Below are 16,690 nucleotides of genomic sequence, written 5' to 3'. Positions count from 1 at the left end.
GATACCTGGCTTGTTAATAATATGTGTGAAAAACATCTTCCAGTTGTAGAAGATCACAAGTTGAACATGAGTCAGCAGTGTGATGTGGCTGCAAAAAAAGGCAAATGCAATTTTAGGTTGCATCAACAGAAGTAGTTTCTAAATCACGGTAAGTAATTATTCCACTCTACTCTGCGCTGGTCAGACCTCATCTCAAATGCTGTGCCCAGTTCTGGTCACCACAGTTTTAAGAAGGATTCAGATAAACTGGAATGAGTTCAGAGAAGGCCAATGAGATTGATCAGGGGACTAGAAATTAAGTCCTACAAGGAAAGATTGAAGGAACTGGATATGTTTAGCCTTGAGAAGACTGAGGGGGGATATGATAGCACTTTCCAAGTACCTAAAAGTTGTCACAGAAGAGGGCCGCAGCCTGTTCTCTCATCCAAGACTGCAGGATGTGAAATAACGTTTAAATTACAAGAAGGCAGATTTCAGTTGAACCTCAGGAAAACTTCCTAATGGTCAGAGCAGTCAGACAATGACCTGGTTTGCATGACGTGACAGCCTGTGGGTTAATTTACCCATGGGTGCTGTTGCATTGTGCCTGGTGCTCAGCTTGCCATGCTGTGTGAACCCAGGCAGCAGGGGCTGTTTGAGGGTTAGGCAACCCTGCAATAACCCATGGTTTATTGTAGGGTCATCTAACCTCAAATAATCCCTGCAGCCTGGGTTCACAAATTATGACAACCCACAGCAACCCGGGCACACGTGGGCACCATACAAAAATGGCGCCTCCAGGCACCCAGCACAACACAGCGCCCGCACAGCCTACAGTGGACTGTCATGCTGTGTGAACCAGTTCAATGGAAGCAACTGCCTGGGGAGACGGTGGGCCCTCCGTCACTGGAGGTCTTCAAGCAGAGACTGGACAGCCACCTGCCAGGGATGCTTTACACTGGATCCTTGCACTGAGCAGGGGGTTGGGCTCGATGGCTGAAATGGCCCCTTCCAACTCTGGGATTCTATGATCCTAGTACAGAACACATGATTCAAATATTACTGCATGTGTTGTCTTATTCTGATTCAAGTTTTAAGACAGCCATTTAAAAATGCCCGAAGAGGGACAGGTTCCTGTTTCCCCCTCCCTCAAAAACTACATGTAAGATCTGTGTGACTGCCTTGGGTCTTAGTCACAATACTTAATCACAAGTCCTCAACAAATCCCACAGGCTGGTAACTTTATTTGTCTTACTTGAGGTGGCTTAGCAGAAGAGTTAAGTGCTCCCAGTAAAAACTATGACCACCAGAAGCTAACAGAGAAGCTGGTGTCCATGGCCCGCACATAGTGCCAGTAGCTAACTGGGATAAACAGAACTTCACCAGGGCTCAAGACACAGGCTTGAAACGCAGCTGCTTTAAACTTGGGGAATTTCACCAAGTCAGGATCTTCCACATCCACCTGGAAAGGAAACATAGGACTTCGATGTTATTTATCTATGTACTCACTGCTTTACAAAGAATAAGAGCACAAGTCCAAAATTTAGAAGTTAACAGAAAAGATGCAGGGGAGGGGAGGGGAATGAGTAAAATGGAGGAGAATATGCAACTGGTGCGCTTGCACATACTTTGGCTGCAATCCCCTGGCCATCTCACGCCCCCAACATGGGAAAATTGGGACCAGCCCCGTTGCTCGCAACAGCAGGGAAATGAAAAATGGAGCAAAGTAGTGGCATACCAGGCTTAGGAAATGTCAGAGCGTGCCAAATAAGCAATAGGATAGCCCCATTAGGCGTGGTCATGGGGGGATGGCACTAGGGAGTTGTGCCAAAGGCTTCAACATCTGCTTTGTTTTCAAAGCCACAGTGGAATAACTGAACAGCCATTTTGAAGGATGCTGCATGAGTCACGCACCTGACTGGTGTTGTGAAGGATGTGGCCTTCATGTGGATACAGCTTTTCAGATTGCTGGGGAGAATACAGGCGGATGTATTTCCGTCCCATGACCTGGAGGTGGAAAAGATAAAGATCCCTTTGCCTATCATCCCGAAAGTTTAACTTTGCTGATTAATCATCAGGCTTGAGTACAGAAGCCTCCCTTGACGTCCCTTGAGTACAGAAATGGAACAGGATGGGTTAGCTCCTTGCCATTCTCCTTTTGCAGATGAGAGTCGCAGTTATATAACACAAGGCCAAACAGAAACACCCCACCCTTCCCACAAGCTGGTAGGCCAGCATTAGGAAACCATGTCATCACAGGGGCCTTTAGACAACACAGGCTTTCTGTTTCATGACTGCAAGCACCACTTCTCGGGGGCTCTCTTCCCTGGCACCCCATCACTGCCTCAGTGCAGGGACATGCTCTTATATGATCAGCACCTCAAGTCAGATCTCTGGATGTGGAGATCTCTCCTTTGGTGACTTCAGGAGAGGCATTTCCTGCCTCTGCTGCTGCCTGCACAGAAAGAAGTACCCCCCCCCCCCCAACGACACAGAACCACGGTTGTGTCTTGCCCATCACCCCGTCCCCTTTGGAGCCTGGAAAGAAGGTTGAAAGGACAAACCTGGACTAAGAAATTCTGCTGTGGGTCCTGATGAAGAGGTGAGATGGTCCCTGCTGGGCCAAACCAGGCATTAACAGTTATGTCATCTTCATCTCCTTTGCCCAGGCAGCAATAGTCAGGGATGCCAATATCCTGCTTCAGTTCTGGGATCTGGAAACAGTTAGAAATAAAATCCAGGAAGGTGTTCTGTTTAGCCAACATAGCATATGTATGCAGAGAATCAGCTTGTGAGTCGACACTGAACTTAAGATTTTTTGCATTGTAACATATTCGTTCTATTCCATCTACATGCATGCCATTAGATGTATTGATGCCCCAGAGGGAGGTGTTCTGGATTTACAAATTATCCAAGATGGCACCTAATGGTCTTAATGATAAATTAATGTATCTGTATTTTTGTAGAAGACATTCCATTATTTGTTATGTACTAGTAAGGATTTACAAATCAAGCAGATATTTGAAAAAAGACTCGGCTGGTTCGATATGTGACTTAACACATTTAATGCTGGGTCTTCAAGATCCCTGTAGATTTTTCTACAGCTGACTCCTTATAAACAAGGTGGAGCAGAGCTTACATTTGCAGTAGCAACTCAAACAGTCTTTCTGAAGAAGGATGCTGCAAGCAATGGTTCTGGTCTCAGCAGCCCAGTTTCTTTTCAAGGTAATTCTTCTCTGAGCAGGGTGTTATATGCTTTTTATAAAACTCATTTTTCATTAATTGTAATGTTCTGTTGCAGTTGAAGGTTAAAGTTCAGGAGGATTCGTATCAGATGAGATGTATCTCCCTATGGAATGTTCTCTCCGGGGAGTTGCCTCATACCCTCCAGGGTGAGATTTTGGCTCAATTCAAGCAAATAATTTCTCATATAAACTTTTCATTATTTCTTTTAATATAAATTTCTGTATATTTTCAGCATGTAGATAACAAACATTCTTATTTGTTACTCAGTGAACCCTGAGTGCGCCGGAACCAACTGAGACTAACTGGAACAAGAACTGTAAGAACAACAGTGAGAAAACAGTAAAGAGGTGTTTCTCTGAAGGAAGTGTTTGAGGAATGTTTTTCTGAAGAAGTTTTGAAACAAGTTAACTGGTATACTTGTCAAATATAAAAAATATATTAATCCTTATCAATATTCTTATGAAACTCTTCAATTATATTTTTTAGGGTTCCTTGTGCTTTATGCACTTGTTTGCTTTCCCTCTGTCTCGTGGAACCTTCTCCTGTTGGTTAGAAAAAAAGCCAGGAGGGTGTTCTGTTTTGCCAACATAGCGTATGTATGCAGAGAAAATCAGCTTGTGAGTTGACACAAACACTAACCTGGCGACTGTATCATGCCAAGTGCAAGGGGCATCTGCCTGCATTTATTTACCGCATCTATGCTCTACTTTTCCATTAAAATGCCCAAGACAACTTACAACAGTTTGAGTAAAATGTTATTCAACAATATAGAAGAAGATAAAAAAGAGATCAGGAACAGGAGATACGGATACCCCTCCCCGCAAAAGGGGGGATTTAAATCATTAACCTCTTGGCAAGCCTTTTGCTTATTGAACAAGAACACTGGACTTACCACGAGTGTTCCTTCTACTTGGAAATGGGTGGACATCCTGTGAAGGCTTAAGCCACCCTTTGGTCTCTGGAGGCAAGGCTAAACTAAATTTCCTGCCTCCGTTGGTGGGGAGAAACTCTTCCCATTTTGCAGCATGCCATAATATACTATTAAATGTCATTGGAAAAAACTAACTGACAGAGTCAAAACATTCAACTGGGCTCAAGTTCTGGAAACAACATGTAACATAAGAAAACAGTTAACAATAACAAGGAAAGAGATTCTATTGAACAAATCTGGGAACAAGTTCCTACAAAACAGGATCCATAATGTTATTTGCGGCAGGCCCTTTACTGGGTGGGGACACAATTTCCTTGAATCTTCAAATAGAAGGAACATTCAGGGCGAGTCCAATGTTCCTTGGAGTGGGAGGACATCCTCTGAAAGGATGTATAACAGCAGAATCTGGACAAGACTATGACCTATTGCAAAACTAGCCTTCCAAAGGTGGCACCAGCTGATGCAAGAAGATTGATCTTGCAATGCCTCACCAAGGTAGGTGAGGCCCAGGTGACCACTTCATTAAAGGTCTTCCAGCAGGTGTTTCTGTCAAAGGCCACAGAACTTGCAGCCCCTCTCACTGGATCAGTTCTTAGGCATTTTGGAACTGGTGAACAATGAGCTTGGTAGGTTTATAAAAGTGGGGGGAGGTTGAGTGGGTAAAGGTAGTGGTGAAACCTCTTTACAGCAAGGTGTGGTTCCGTTTTGCCTAAAAGAGGCAGTGGAAAGACCTTTTTTGAAAAAGAATCTCCCTGAAACCTACTGTACTGTATAATTTTGGAGCTGCTCACAGCTCTGAAATCTTTTGATGTGGAGCGGTATATAAATATTGTAAGTAAGTAAATAAGTAAATAAATCTCCAGCCGGTCTCCAATATTCCATTCTTGGACAAAGTGCTGGAGCCTGTGGTGGCTTTTCAGCTCCAGGGATTTCTGGAAGATGTGGATTACCTAGATCCATTTCAATCTGGCTTCAGGCCTGGTTATGGGGCAGAGACTGTTTTGGTCGCCTTGGTGGATGATCTACTCCAGGATCTGGACAGGGGGAGCATGTCCCTGTTGGTTCTGCTGGGCCTCTCGCCAGCTTTCGATACCATTGACCATGGTATCCTTCTGAGGCACCTGTCTGAGGTGGGACTGGGAGGCACTGTTATACGGCGGCACTGGTCCTCCTGGGAGTGGGGGATCTCAGGAGGCGGTGCTGGGGGATTCCTGTTCGACACCGTGGCTGTTGGCCTGTGGTGTCGCTCAAGGTTCCACCTTATCTCCCATGCTATTTACACACAAAACGGCTGGGAGAGATTGTCCAGGGTTTGGTGCCGCCAGTATGCTGATGGCACCCAACTCTATCTCTCGTTTCCATCTAAATCCAAGGAAGCTGTTCTATTTCTAAATTGGTGTCTGATGTCATAATGGACTGCATGAGGGCAAACAACAAAGAAGCTTAATCCAGACAAGACAGAGGTGCTCCTGGTTACTCAAGGGGCAAATCAAGGAATAGGGATTCAACCTGTGCTGGGTGGGGCTGCACTCCCCTGAAGATTCAGGCCCGCGGTCTGGGTGTACTTCTGGACTGGGCCCTGAACCTGGATGCCCAGGTTTCAGCAGTGGCCAGGAGAGCCTTTGCGCAGCTGAGGCTAGTGTGCCAAGTGGACCCGTTCCTAGAGGAGATGTCTGATCTGGCCAGTCACACATGCTTTACTTACATCCTGTTTGGACTACTCTAACGCACTCTACGTGGAGCTGCCTTTGAAAACTGTCCAGAAACTTCAGCTAGTCCAGAATGCTGCGGCCAGACCGTTAAGCAGGGCCAGTTATAGGGAGCACGTGACTCCCTTGTTACAACAGCTTTACCGGGTACCAGTCTGTTTCTGGGCGCAATTCAAACTGCTCCTCATGGCCTCTAAGCCCCATACAGCCTGGGACCAGGCTACCTGAAAGACTGCCTTCTCCCACACGAGACGAGTTTTGAGATCTTCAGGAGAGGCCCTTCTTTCGGTACCCATTTCCAACATTCTCCTAGCTGTGTTCACAGCCACCAAAGACAGGACCTTGTAAGCAAGGAGCTTGAATGGAACCGTTTGCAGATTCAAACTGAGCCTTGGTTAAAACCGTGAGCACTGTGTGAAGCTTTCATGAAGGAAACCTATGAGTCATCTGAAAGCCATGTGGGGTCACATACAAATCCTGGCCAGTCTAGGCATTCTTGAGGAAACCCTTCATGTGAGAATGCGACAAAAAGGGGAATTCGCTTACTTGGGCTCAAAATAATGGTGCAAAATTGCCGCCCCTTCCCCACTGGCCCAGCCTCTGTCTGAGCGGAGACTGGCCCGTCTCTCGGGAGGGGCAGGGAGCACTTGCCTCTCACGGTGCCCGTACACAGGATTCACTTTGGCCAAGAAAACTGCCTGAGTGCTTGAACGGCTAGTTGTCCCAATGTGGGTTCCACACAGCCTGGCATCCTCTCACTGCTTTGTTGGGGACACTGCCCGATCCTGTAAGCCAAAATGGCCTGAGGGCCTGGAGTTTTTACCCTGGCTGAACAGGGCCCCCTCTATGTCTGTGTGCAGGCACAGAATCTTTTGAGCATCCAAAGAAGTTGGCTCGGTGGGCCGTTAGGCAGCCTTGCTCAAGGCCTAACATTGTGCCATTCCTCCGCTGCTTTCCTGCTCAGGCTCTTTCTCTTTTTGGTGAAAAGGGAGGGAAACAGAGAGGAGATAGGACAAGCTTCCTAAAAAGAAAGGAAGCGCTGGCTAGTGGGAGTACTCACAAGTCCCTGAAGAGTGAGAGGCCTGAGAAAGCCCTGCTCTGGACCCAGGCAAGGAGAAAACTGTGAGGGGGCAGGAGGTGTAGTTTGGCTGGCCTCTAGAGACCAATGGGTGGATTAACCTTTTGCAGAAAGTCATCCTGTTAAAAAGGAGGAGAGTGTTTGTGAGCCAGCGGGAGAGCATGGGATGGGCTACCCTGCCTAAGGGAATTCCAGCACCTCAGCCCACAGAAGACTCCTGTGTTTCAGCCAAATGCAAATCAGATGTTAGTGGGACACGGAGGAGAGCCTCTCTAACAGAAGAGAGATGATGGAACTTTAGATTAGACATCGTAAGTAATAACTGTGCTCCCTTGATACCTGTGCTACATGAAACATCCGGGGGAGGTTATCCGGAGGTGTGGGCTGAGGTGCCATCAATATGCGGATGACACCCAGCTCTACCTCTCTTTCTCATCAAAACCAGGTGAGGCAGTGGCTGCTCTGAATCAGTGCCTGGGCACGGTAAGGAACTGGATGAGGGCCAATAAACTGAAACTCAATCCAGACAAGACGGAGGTACTGTTAGCGGGTGGTTCGTCTGCCCGGCTAGGTGATATTCAACCTGTTCTGGAGGGGGTTGCACTCCCCCTAAAGGATCACGTTCGTAGTTTGGGGGTGCTCTTGGACCACTTTTTGTTAGCTTAGGCTGGTATACCAACTACGCCCTTATCTGGACAGAGAGAGCCTAGCTACAGTTATCCACACTCTGATCACGTCTCGTCTGGGTTACTGCAATGCTTTATACGTGGGGCTGCCTTTGAAAACGGTCCAGAAACTTCAGCTGGTCCAAAATAGGGCAGAAAGATTGTTAACAGGGACTGGCCAGTGAGCTCATATTATGCCAGTACTTTTTCAACTGCGCTGACTGCCAGTTCATTCCCAGGCCCGATTCAAAGTGCTGGTACTAACATTCAAAGCCCTTAACGGCTTGGGGCCAGGTTATCTGAAGGATCGCCTCCTCCCATACATGCCTGCCCGGACCTTAAGGAGGGCCCTCCTCCGTGAGCCCCTGCCAAAGGAAGTGAGGCGGGTAGCTACTGAAAGGAGGACTTTTTCTGCTGTGGCACCCCAGCTGTGGAATGAGCTCCCTAGTGAGCTGGCACCTACACTGTATTCCTTTCGGCGCCAGGTGAAGACCTTTTTGTTTTCCCAGGCATTTTAGCATTTTAGCTTTCTAGACTTTTAGCTTTGCTGTTTAAAGTCTGTATTTTAAATCCCTGCGCTGCTGCTAGGTCTTATTCTGGTTCTATTGTTATGCTGCGGTTTTAATGTTCTATATGTTTTATATTGTTTTATTGTGTGCTGTTTGGTTTTAATTTTGGTGAACCGCCCAGAGAGCTTCAGCTACTGGGCAGTATAGAAATGAAATAAAATAAATAAATAAAGCCATAGGCTGCCACAATGCACATTAAAAAAGGAGAAAAAAACAGTATAGTACAGTCACATATTTGTATAAACATAAATTCACACATCCAACAGAATCATCCCCACTAGGCTGTTTGGGCTTTAGCATGTATTTTCCTTGCTGCCAAGGCAAATTTTGCTACCTGGGCAGTGGTAGAAGCATCAGTGCCAGAAAAAGAACACATATCTGTTCTAAGGGCACCGGAGAATGATGGCAAGAAATTTATGTCTAGGATGGCCATAGAGAACACCTTAGTAAGTAATGAGAGACATCCTCAACCTCCCCAGATCCGCAGATACAGAGTCTCTGATGGACTGGGGTATTGCCAAACCTTCCCTCCAGGAAGGCAGAGGGCATGCATTGTAGATGCAGTGCTGTATGTGATTTCCCTAGGTGGGGCACAGTCAGAGTTGTAAAGTAACTCTCCAGATCAAATTACATCTTATATAATAGGTACCAGCAAGAATAAGTCATATGAGAGATTGTAACCAAATCCATCCACTTAAGAATAACTGTCTGGTTATTGCACAATTGTGATCCAGGGCAGGATGAAAGGCCTCTCCTAACAACTGCATCCCTTGCATGTGTCACTGAAGCCCCCTGGGTCATATTCAGAGAATGAAGGGCGGGGGCTGCCAGATAATGGCCCTGCCTCCAGAAAGGGGTTGACGTTCTTTTGAATCCTTCCCAGATGTGTGATTCTGGAGTGGGGGATCTCAAAACGTTTCAACGAACACAGGATATTCCCTCTTGTTAAAGACGATCGAGGAGGAGTCATTCTCAGATTTACCTGGTCAAAAAGTTGGTGCTGAGCAAGATATCCAGTCAGGTTCTGGAACTGAAAGGAAGAAAAAAAAGAAATTAATGGGAAGTCTTATTCTCATACTGAAGCAAGTTGAGCTTCAGCAAAGAATATGGTGGGACATCCTGCAGTCTCTCTCATGTAGCAGGTCCCACCCCTCTGGCCTGCAAACCACCCCTTGCCCTACTGAACTCCGCCAGAGGCAGCCAGGGCTGCCCTGCCTTTGCATTCTCCCCAAAGAACATTGTGCAACGTGAAAACCTGCACAGTCCTACATCAAGAGAACTGCCTCCGATTTCATTTCCATATTAAAAGGGTCCTCAATGTGGCTTCCAGATTAAAACACAGAAATACAGCAAGAGCAAATAAAACAAACCATTCCCTTTCCCCCTTTCCCCAGCCAGACTGTTTTGTGGCCAGACCTCATTCTCAACGTGTTGCTCGATGAAACTGTCGACAGTCATGAGGCTCTGGGTCCAGTCCTCGTCAGTGTAGCGAGAGCCCAGCTCCACAGGGACAGTGCGGCTGCCTGCCACCTGGCGGATGTAATCCACACTGCGACAAAGCAAGAGACATCCATAGCAGGGACCTTTCCCAAGGCATCTTGGAAATGTTTCAGGGCATCTTTCTTGCCATATCTAATCTGGTTATTACATGGGCTTGCAGGAGCCCCTGTGGTGAGAGAAATACGTAGGCAGGGCCTACAGCAACACTTCCCCTTCTTTCAATTTATAAAATATCAGCAAGAAGGATGTAACACTGCCACAACTGTTTGGCAACCTTAAAGGTTCCACTGCCATGGGCCAACAGCTCAGGGCCGAGGGCATGCTGCTTCCCACAGCTTAGGCATACCAGACCATCAACACGCTGCTCACGACAGGTGAAGAACTTGCTGAGCGTTGGCATTTGGCAAAGAGGGCAGGGTTGGCTCACCCCCTGCAGAATGGCCCCACTGTGCAGGCGGCTCGTGCAGACAGGCCGTCAGGCCACCTAGCCCAGGGCAAGGCTCTCCCTCAGGCAGAGCCTTTTCCAATCTGGACATTGACTGAGGGTGTTCTTTTTGCTCTTTGCTGCTTTTTCACACAGCTTTATTATACCATGTGGGGATAGTGGGTTTGGAAACAAGTAGTACCCTCCCTGCACGCAGGAGTCTTTTCAGAAAGTGTGTGCTGGCTGAGGGCGCATTCTAGCAATCCTTGCACAAGGCAGGACCCCCTGGCACAGCCTGCTGCGATCCCTATGCTGCGGGGCGCTGCCGCTTGTGATACCTGCGACCTAAGCGATGAGCAACCGGAGGAGCAGCCCGGCGTCGTTCCGAGCGCTTCCTAGCGCCCCTTCTGCGGAAGCGACGCACAAAACACGACAGTTCTGAGCAGCGCGGCACTTCGGAGATCCCCGGCCGGGCCCGGCGGCCATGTTTCCGCGCGGGCAGCGCCGCCCGGGAGGCCCAAGCGCCGGCCGAGCCAAGTGCTGCAGCGGCTCAAGGGCCACGCACAGGCGCCCGAGGGGCCCCCGTGTCGGCTCGCGCGCCCTGCTTCAGGGGCCATGCGGAGAGGCCGGGCCCGGCCGCGCGAGGGAGGGGCGGCGCGGCGGCCGGGCCCGCTGCTCGCGAGGAAGCAGGCGCTGCGCGGCCCCGGGGCCAGAGGCGGCCGCACGCGCCCGCGGCCCGCCTCGCCTCGCCTCGCCTCACCTCCACTTCCTCAGGCAGGGCCAGTGGTCCACGACCCCCTCCAAGACCAGCGGCTTCTGCGGGACCAGGTGCTCGTCTCGGAAACGCTCCAGCGACGGGCGCGGCAGCCGGGGGACCGCCTCCTCCGCTCCCACAGCGGGCGCCGCGGCGACGGCCGTCCGCGGTCTCTGCAACGAGCAGCAGGCCGCGCGTGGCTCGCGTCCGCCGCCCCGCGCGCGCGCGCTCGCCAGCGGCGGAGCGGGACGCCGCCCGCTCCGGCGGCCGCGCGCGAAGGGAGCCGCCCCGCCCGCCCGCTCGCTCGCTCGCTCGCTCACCCACCTTCCCCGGGGGCGGCGGCGCGGCAGCCCCCGCGGGGCCCGGCAGGTGCCGCTGCAGGACGCCGACCAGCCTGCCCAGCACGCCGTCCAGCACGGGCGCGCCCAGCAGCAGCCCCAGGTCGCAGGCGCGCAGCGCCTCGCGCGCGGCCCCGGCGCCGCGCGCGCACAGGCCGAGCGCGCGCAGCAGGCAGCCGCAGGCGTAGGCCTGGCGCCAGCCGCGGCCCACCTCCCGCCACGGGCCCGTGTGCAGCTTCTCCCACGCGTAGTCGCACAGCCGCTCGCCCAGCCGCAGGCAGGCCTCGCCCGCCGCCGCGCCGCCCGCCGCCGGGCCGTACAGCAGCTCGGCCGCCTGCCGCAGCAGCAGCGCCGCGCCCCGCTCCGCCGCGCCGGCGCCGCCGCAGCCGCGCGCGAAGGCCTCGCGCGTGCGCGGCAGCAGGCGCCGCGCGGCCGCCCACGCGCCGGCCTCTCCCGCCGCGGCCGGGCCGGCGCCCCGCGGCTGCGGCGGGGGGGCGGCCGCCAGGGCGGGGGCTCCGCGCGGCGCCGTCGCCAGGGCCGCGCCGAGAAGGGCCCGCGGCGGGCGGGCGGGAGGCGGCGCGCGCAGCGGAGGCGGGCGCAGCGGGCGGCGCTTCCCGCCCCCTCGCGGGGCGGGGCGAGCTCGGCCCCCCCGCCCGGACGCGCGCGCTCGCCGGCCGCGCCGCGCCGCACGGCCGCCTGGGCGGCTGCCGCTCGCGGGCCTCCCGGGGCGCTCTGCCGGGGCGGGGGCGCCGCCTCGAGCACCGCTCTGCCGCCAGGTCCCCGCGGGCGGGCGGGCGGCTCCCCGGTCTGTGGCTGCCGGGGCAGCCCGGCCTTCCGTTCCGCTCAACCCCAGTGTCTTGCGCGCCCGGCCAGGGGCGGCGGGGCGGGGCGGGGCGGGGCGCCCGCTGGCGGATCCCCCCGTCCTGGGCGCCGCTGCTCGCCTGGCGGTCGTGACTCGGGTTGCTACAGCGGGATGGCCATTTTCTTTCTGCTTTTTAAATACTTCTTGCTGCTGCCACTTGCTGGTCTCGTTTCGTCTGGGGGCGGGGGGAGAGGATGATTTCCCCGTTGCGGGGGGGGGGTCTCATTTTCCCTAGCACAAATTACTTTTTTGAAAAATCCGTGGGGGGGCCAATTCCCTCTTGTGGGTGGGCTTAACCATTTAAATTAATTTTAAAACCTCACTTCTTGGGGGGAAATATTTTTAAGCACAATAATAAGCATAAATTAATTTAAAAATGCCCATTTCCATTGCTGTATTGTTCCCAATTCATTTTTAAAAATCTTTCCCTCTGTGGGCTGGCTGGCTGGCTGGTGTAGGCTCATTAATTTGACCCAATGTGGGTTTAAAACCTTTCCTTTCTCTGGGTTGGGAGTCTGGAGAAATTCATGAAAAACTGCTTTCCCGTGTTGTGGTTCTGAGGATAACATCCAAAGGAGTGGATTTTGGATGCTCTCAGGACTTGCTGCTGGATTCCAAACACAGCTTTTCTGTGTTGCTCTGAGAATATTGCTTTTATTATCAGCATTATTATTAATATTTTATTATTTTGTGTGGCGCCCCCCCCCCCACACAAGCTGTTTTGGATCCTGAGGGTAAAGTCACTTGATTCTCTGTTCAATGGGGGTTGTTGGTGGAACAGGAGAATGTGGCTTCAAAGGAGTGCTTCTGTCTGGCTGTGGATGAGAGAGACAGAGAGAATAGGGTTTGTGGTTTCTGTGTGAATCAGTGAGACCAGGGCCCCGTCTACATGGGAGGTTTTCTCTGATGCTCTTGTGGCTTAAAGTTATTAGGGACACATGATGTCATAGCTACCCTGGGGTTTACCTGTGGGAAGCTGCATTTTTGCAGAGTACTTTTACTCCATTGTTTTTCTTTAATTTGGCTCCCCTGTGGTTCAGTTGCTGTGTACCCAACCCTCCACTTTAAATTTGGTATGATCCGTGTGTTCCTGGGAGGGTGTCTTTCACCTGGCCGTGCCCTCCATAACCTAGCTAACTAAAGTAACTTGCCTGTCTTTCCAGCACATCAAAGCCCTAGAGCGCTCTTTCGAGCCTTCAGAATCACCTTGCACTAGGGATGTCAGAGAATTTCGCCACGAATCTCAGGGAGGCCAAATGCCAGTGCATTCGGCCCCCTGAAATTGGTGGCGAAATGGTCTGCCGCCCCCCCCCCCCGGGACGGGACTTACCTTGGGCGAATCCTCCTGGCTGCAGCGGAGGCCGGTCTTCCGACCGGCTGCCGCCGCCGCCATTTCCAGTAAAAAAAAAAAACACACACCAAAAAAAGTGATAGGCTACGTAAAGGTTTACGTAGCCTATCAAGGCTAGATTTTAAAAAAACACCGTGATAGGCTACGTAAATGTTTACGTAGCCTGTCATGGCTGAGTAAAAAAAAAAAACCGCGCGAACGCAAATGGCAGCGCCCATGGGCGCCGCCACTTGCATTCCTTATTTTGGCACGTCTAGTCTACATAAACATTTATGTAGACTACGTCGAAAATAAGGGGAACGCAAATAGTGTAGATGCTACGCTATTTGCATTCCCCTTATTTTTGCCGTAGTCTATGTAAATGTTTACGTAGACTAGACGTGCCAAAATAAGGAATGCAAATGGCGGCGCCCATGGGCACCGCCATTTACGTACGCGCGGGGGGGGTGTTTTTTTACTCAGCCGTGATAGGCTACGTAAACATTTACGTAGCCTATCACAGCTGACTGCAGGGACGCAAACGGCAGCAGCTACGGCCGCTGCCATTTGCGTCCCGGCTGGCCAGGATTTGGGGGTGGAGGGACGGAGCGCCTCCCCCCCCCCCCGCGAATAAAATTTCATTCAAGTTAAGTGACTTTCGTACATCCCTACCTTGTGCTCCCATTTTGCCAGTTAGGAGTAATGAGCCTCAGTGTTGATGCACGTCTCTGATGTTTACGTTACTTCTGTTCCCCAATGTTGTGTTAAATCGCTTCCCCGTTGTTGTGTAAAGTTGCTTTTCTGTTGTACAAGAGCTTTATTGGAGTGGTGATCTGGTGAGGTCTTAGGATCACGGGTCATTGCGAGCAGGGAGAAAGTGCCCAGAGAAGGAGAAAGGGTGTGCGTGGAAGCTATAACTCCATGGCAGTTTGCTGGAATGGGACAAAACTGTGAGGGTGGTATGCTCGGGGGGGGGGGGCTTCAGGTGTCATGCCCTGCTTGGAGGAGGATTCGTCTGAAGAAGAAGAGGAGGGGGAGAGCCAGCACAATGGGCCCCAGCCAGAGCTAGGCGAGGAACAGGAGGCCTTGGCTGACAGTCCTCCCCTGGATCCATTACAAGAGCAACCTGGCCTCTCTTGAACAGTTCCTGAATTCCCCCAAATGCTGGAAGCGTAGCCTGAGATAATTCATCCCTCTGAACAGCGTAGAATCAGACGCAAGCAGTAAAAGAACAAAAGGAAGTCAGAGCGTGGGGCCTCCCTTAAAAGCAACACGCTGACCTAATTAGCCAGCTGTGCTGATCAACGTCCAGCTATAAATCAGCACAGCCGAAGCTCTGCTGCAAACAACAGCGCCTTGACCTCTGTATTTCACTTCAAGATACCAGAACGGGCAGGTTCCTAGACCCTTGGCTATGCACCTGGACCACCCTCTCGGACACCCCAGAGGGCTTCAGCTACTGGGTGGTATAGAAATAAAATATATAATAATTGACTGGCCTTGACGTTCAATATAACTGACTCTTGTGGATTGACCTCTGGACTTTTTTGAGCTCGCCTCTGCCTGTTCCTGCAAAACCTCCTTGCAATTCCAGTGCATGACCCTGGACTGAACTGGTTGCTCTCTCTGCTACACCTGGGACTATCTGTGCTTTGCCCAAGGTCTTTGCCAGCGTTGAAACAGCACATCAGATGCTGCAGTCAAGAATCGGGGATTTTGGCTTCTTCAGGCAAAAGTGCGCACATCAGGAAAAACGGGAGAGGAATAACTCCATGATGGTTTGCTGGAATGGGGCAAAGAGCCTGTGTGGTGGTGTGGCTAGAGTGTTGGACTGGGAGCCAGGAGATTTGGGTTCTAGTCCCCACTCGGCCATGGAAGCTCACTGGGTGACTTCGGGCCAGTCACAGACTCTCAGCCCAACCTACCTCACAGGGTTGTTGTTGTGAGGCTAAAATGGAGAGGAGGAGGATTATGTATGCCACCTTGGGTTCCACAAAGAGGAAAAAAGGTGGGATATAAATGTAATAAATAATAAAAAATGAGGGGGATGCTGTCATAGGGAGCCTTCAGATGCTGCACTCAAGAATCGGGGATTTTGGCGGAGCTAGGAGAAGCCCAGCGGGGACAGGGAGTGGGGGAGGAAATTCCCCAAGACTTTCCAGGAGTCAGTGAAGAACCTTCTTAGGGGCTTATCGACCAGGAGGGCCAGGCTCAGAGACCGCTTTTCCCCTCCCCATGGGTAGCAGCCAGTATAATCTGTCAGTTCATCCTGAGACTGTCATCTATGAAAACATGTTCCCACTACATCCTAGTTCAGATGAGCCATTGGAGGCAGGGATTTTGCCACTGTTTGGGTTTTCATGTTTGAACCCAGGTTTGGGGCATGTGGGCTAGCCCCAGCAAGTGCACTCATAACGTGGGCAGAGGCCTTGCTTTCTCACCACAGTAGTTTTGTTTCTCGCTTTTTCATAGCATCATAGAATCACAGAATAGTAGGGTTGGAAGGGGCCTATAAGACCATCGAGCCCAACCCCCTGCACAGTGCAGGAATCCAAGTCAAAGCATCCCTGACAGATGGCCGTCCAGCTTCGTCTTCAATGCCTCCAGCGTGGGAGAGCCCACCACATCCCCAGACAATTGGTTCCATTGCCGTATTGCTCTAACAGTCGGGACGTTTTTCCTGATGTTCTGCGGGAATCTGGCTTCCTGTCACTTGAGCCCATTATTCCGTGTCCTGCACTCTGGGATGATCCAGAAGAGATCCTGGCCTTCCTCTCTGTGACAACCTTTCAAGTACTTGAAGAGTGCTATCATATCTCCCCTCAGTCTTCTCTTCTCAAGGCTAAACAGGCCCAGTTCTTTCAGTCTCTCTTCGTAGGGCTTTGTTTCCAGTCCCCTGGTCATCTTTGTTGCCCTCCTCTGAACCCTCTCCAGTTTGTCTGCATCCTTCTTCAAGTGTGGTGCCCAGAACTGGACACAGTACTCCAGATGAGGCCTAACCAGTGCTGAGTAGAGGGGAACTAATACTTCCCGGGATTTGGAAGCTATGCTTCTATGAATGCAGCCCAAAAGAGCATTTGCCTTTTTTGCAGCCACATCACATTGTGGGCTCATATTCAGCTTGTGATCGACAACAATTCCAAGATCCTTCTCGCTTGTAGTGTTGTTGAGCCACGTATCCCCCATCTTGTAACTGTGCATTTGGTTTCTTTTTCCTAGGGGCAGAACTTGGCATTTATCCCTATTAAATGTCATTCTATTGTTTTCTGCCCAGCGCTCCAGTCTATCCAGATCACTTTGAATTT

General features: G+C 51.3%; 1 protein-coding gene across 1 annotated transcript; it reads right to left on the bottom strand.

The window, feature by feature from the left end:
* Positions 1 to 1,203: 1,203 nt before the first annotated feature.
* KDM8 (lysine demethylase 8) lies at positions 1,204 to 14,070 on the bottom strand. The gene is made up of 8 exons (XM_084819175.1): positions 14,058 to 14,070; positions 11,180 to 12,276; positions 10,862 to 11,028; positions 9,594 to 9,726; positions 9,160 to 9,207; positions 2,544 to 2,693; positions 1,894 to 1,986; positions 1,204 to 1,441 (listed from the first exon to the last, which is right to left on the bottom strand). The coding sequence occupies exons 1-8, from the start codon at positions 14,068 to 14,070 to the stop codon at positions 1,277 to 1,279; spliced, it is 1,866 nt and encodes a 621-aa protein (XP_084675301.1). The 3' UTR covers positions 1,204 to 1,276.
* Between the last annotated feature and the right edge of the window lie 2,620 nt (positions 14,071 to 16,690).

Source organism: Heloderma suspectum, chromosome 12 (genome assembly GCF_057233095.1).
Source record: "Heloderma suspectum isolate Gila_16-S chromosome 12, 16-S_ref, whole genome shotgun sequence".
NCBI lineage: Eukaryota > Metazoa > Chordata > Lepidosauria > Squamata > Helodermatidae > Heloderma > Heloderma suspectum.
This window is presented reverse-complemented; position numbering and strand designations above follow the sequence as displayed.

Coding starts and splice junctions, on each gene's coding strand:
- KDM8 (XM_084819175.1), bottom strand. Junction 9,208..9,593: donor AGCAACACGTTGAGAATGAG/GTCTGGCCACAA, acceptor TCTTCCTTTCAG/TTCCAGAACCTGACTGGATA. Junction 2,694..9,159: donor AGCACCAACTTTTTGACCAG/GTAAATCTGAGA, acceptor AACTGTTTCCAG/ATCCCAGAACTGAAGCAGGA.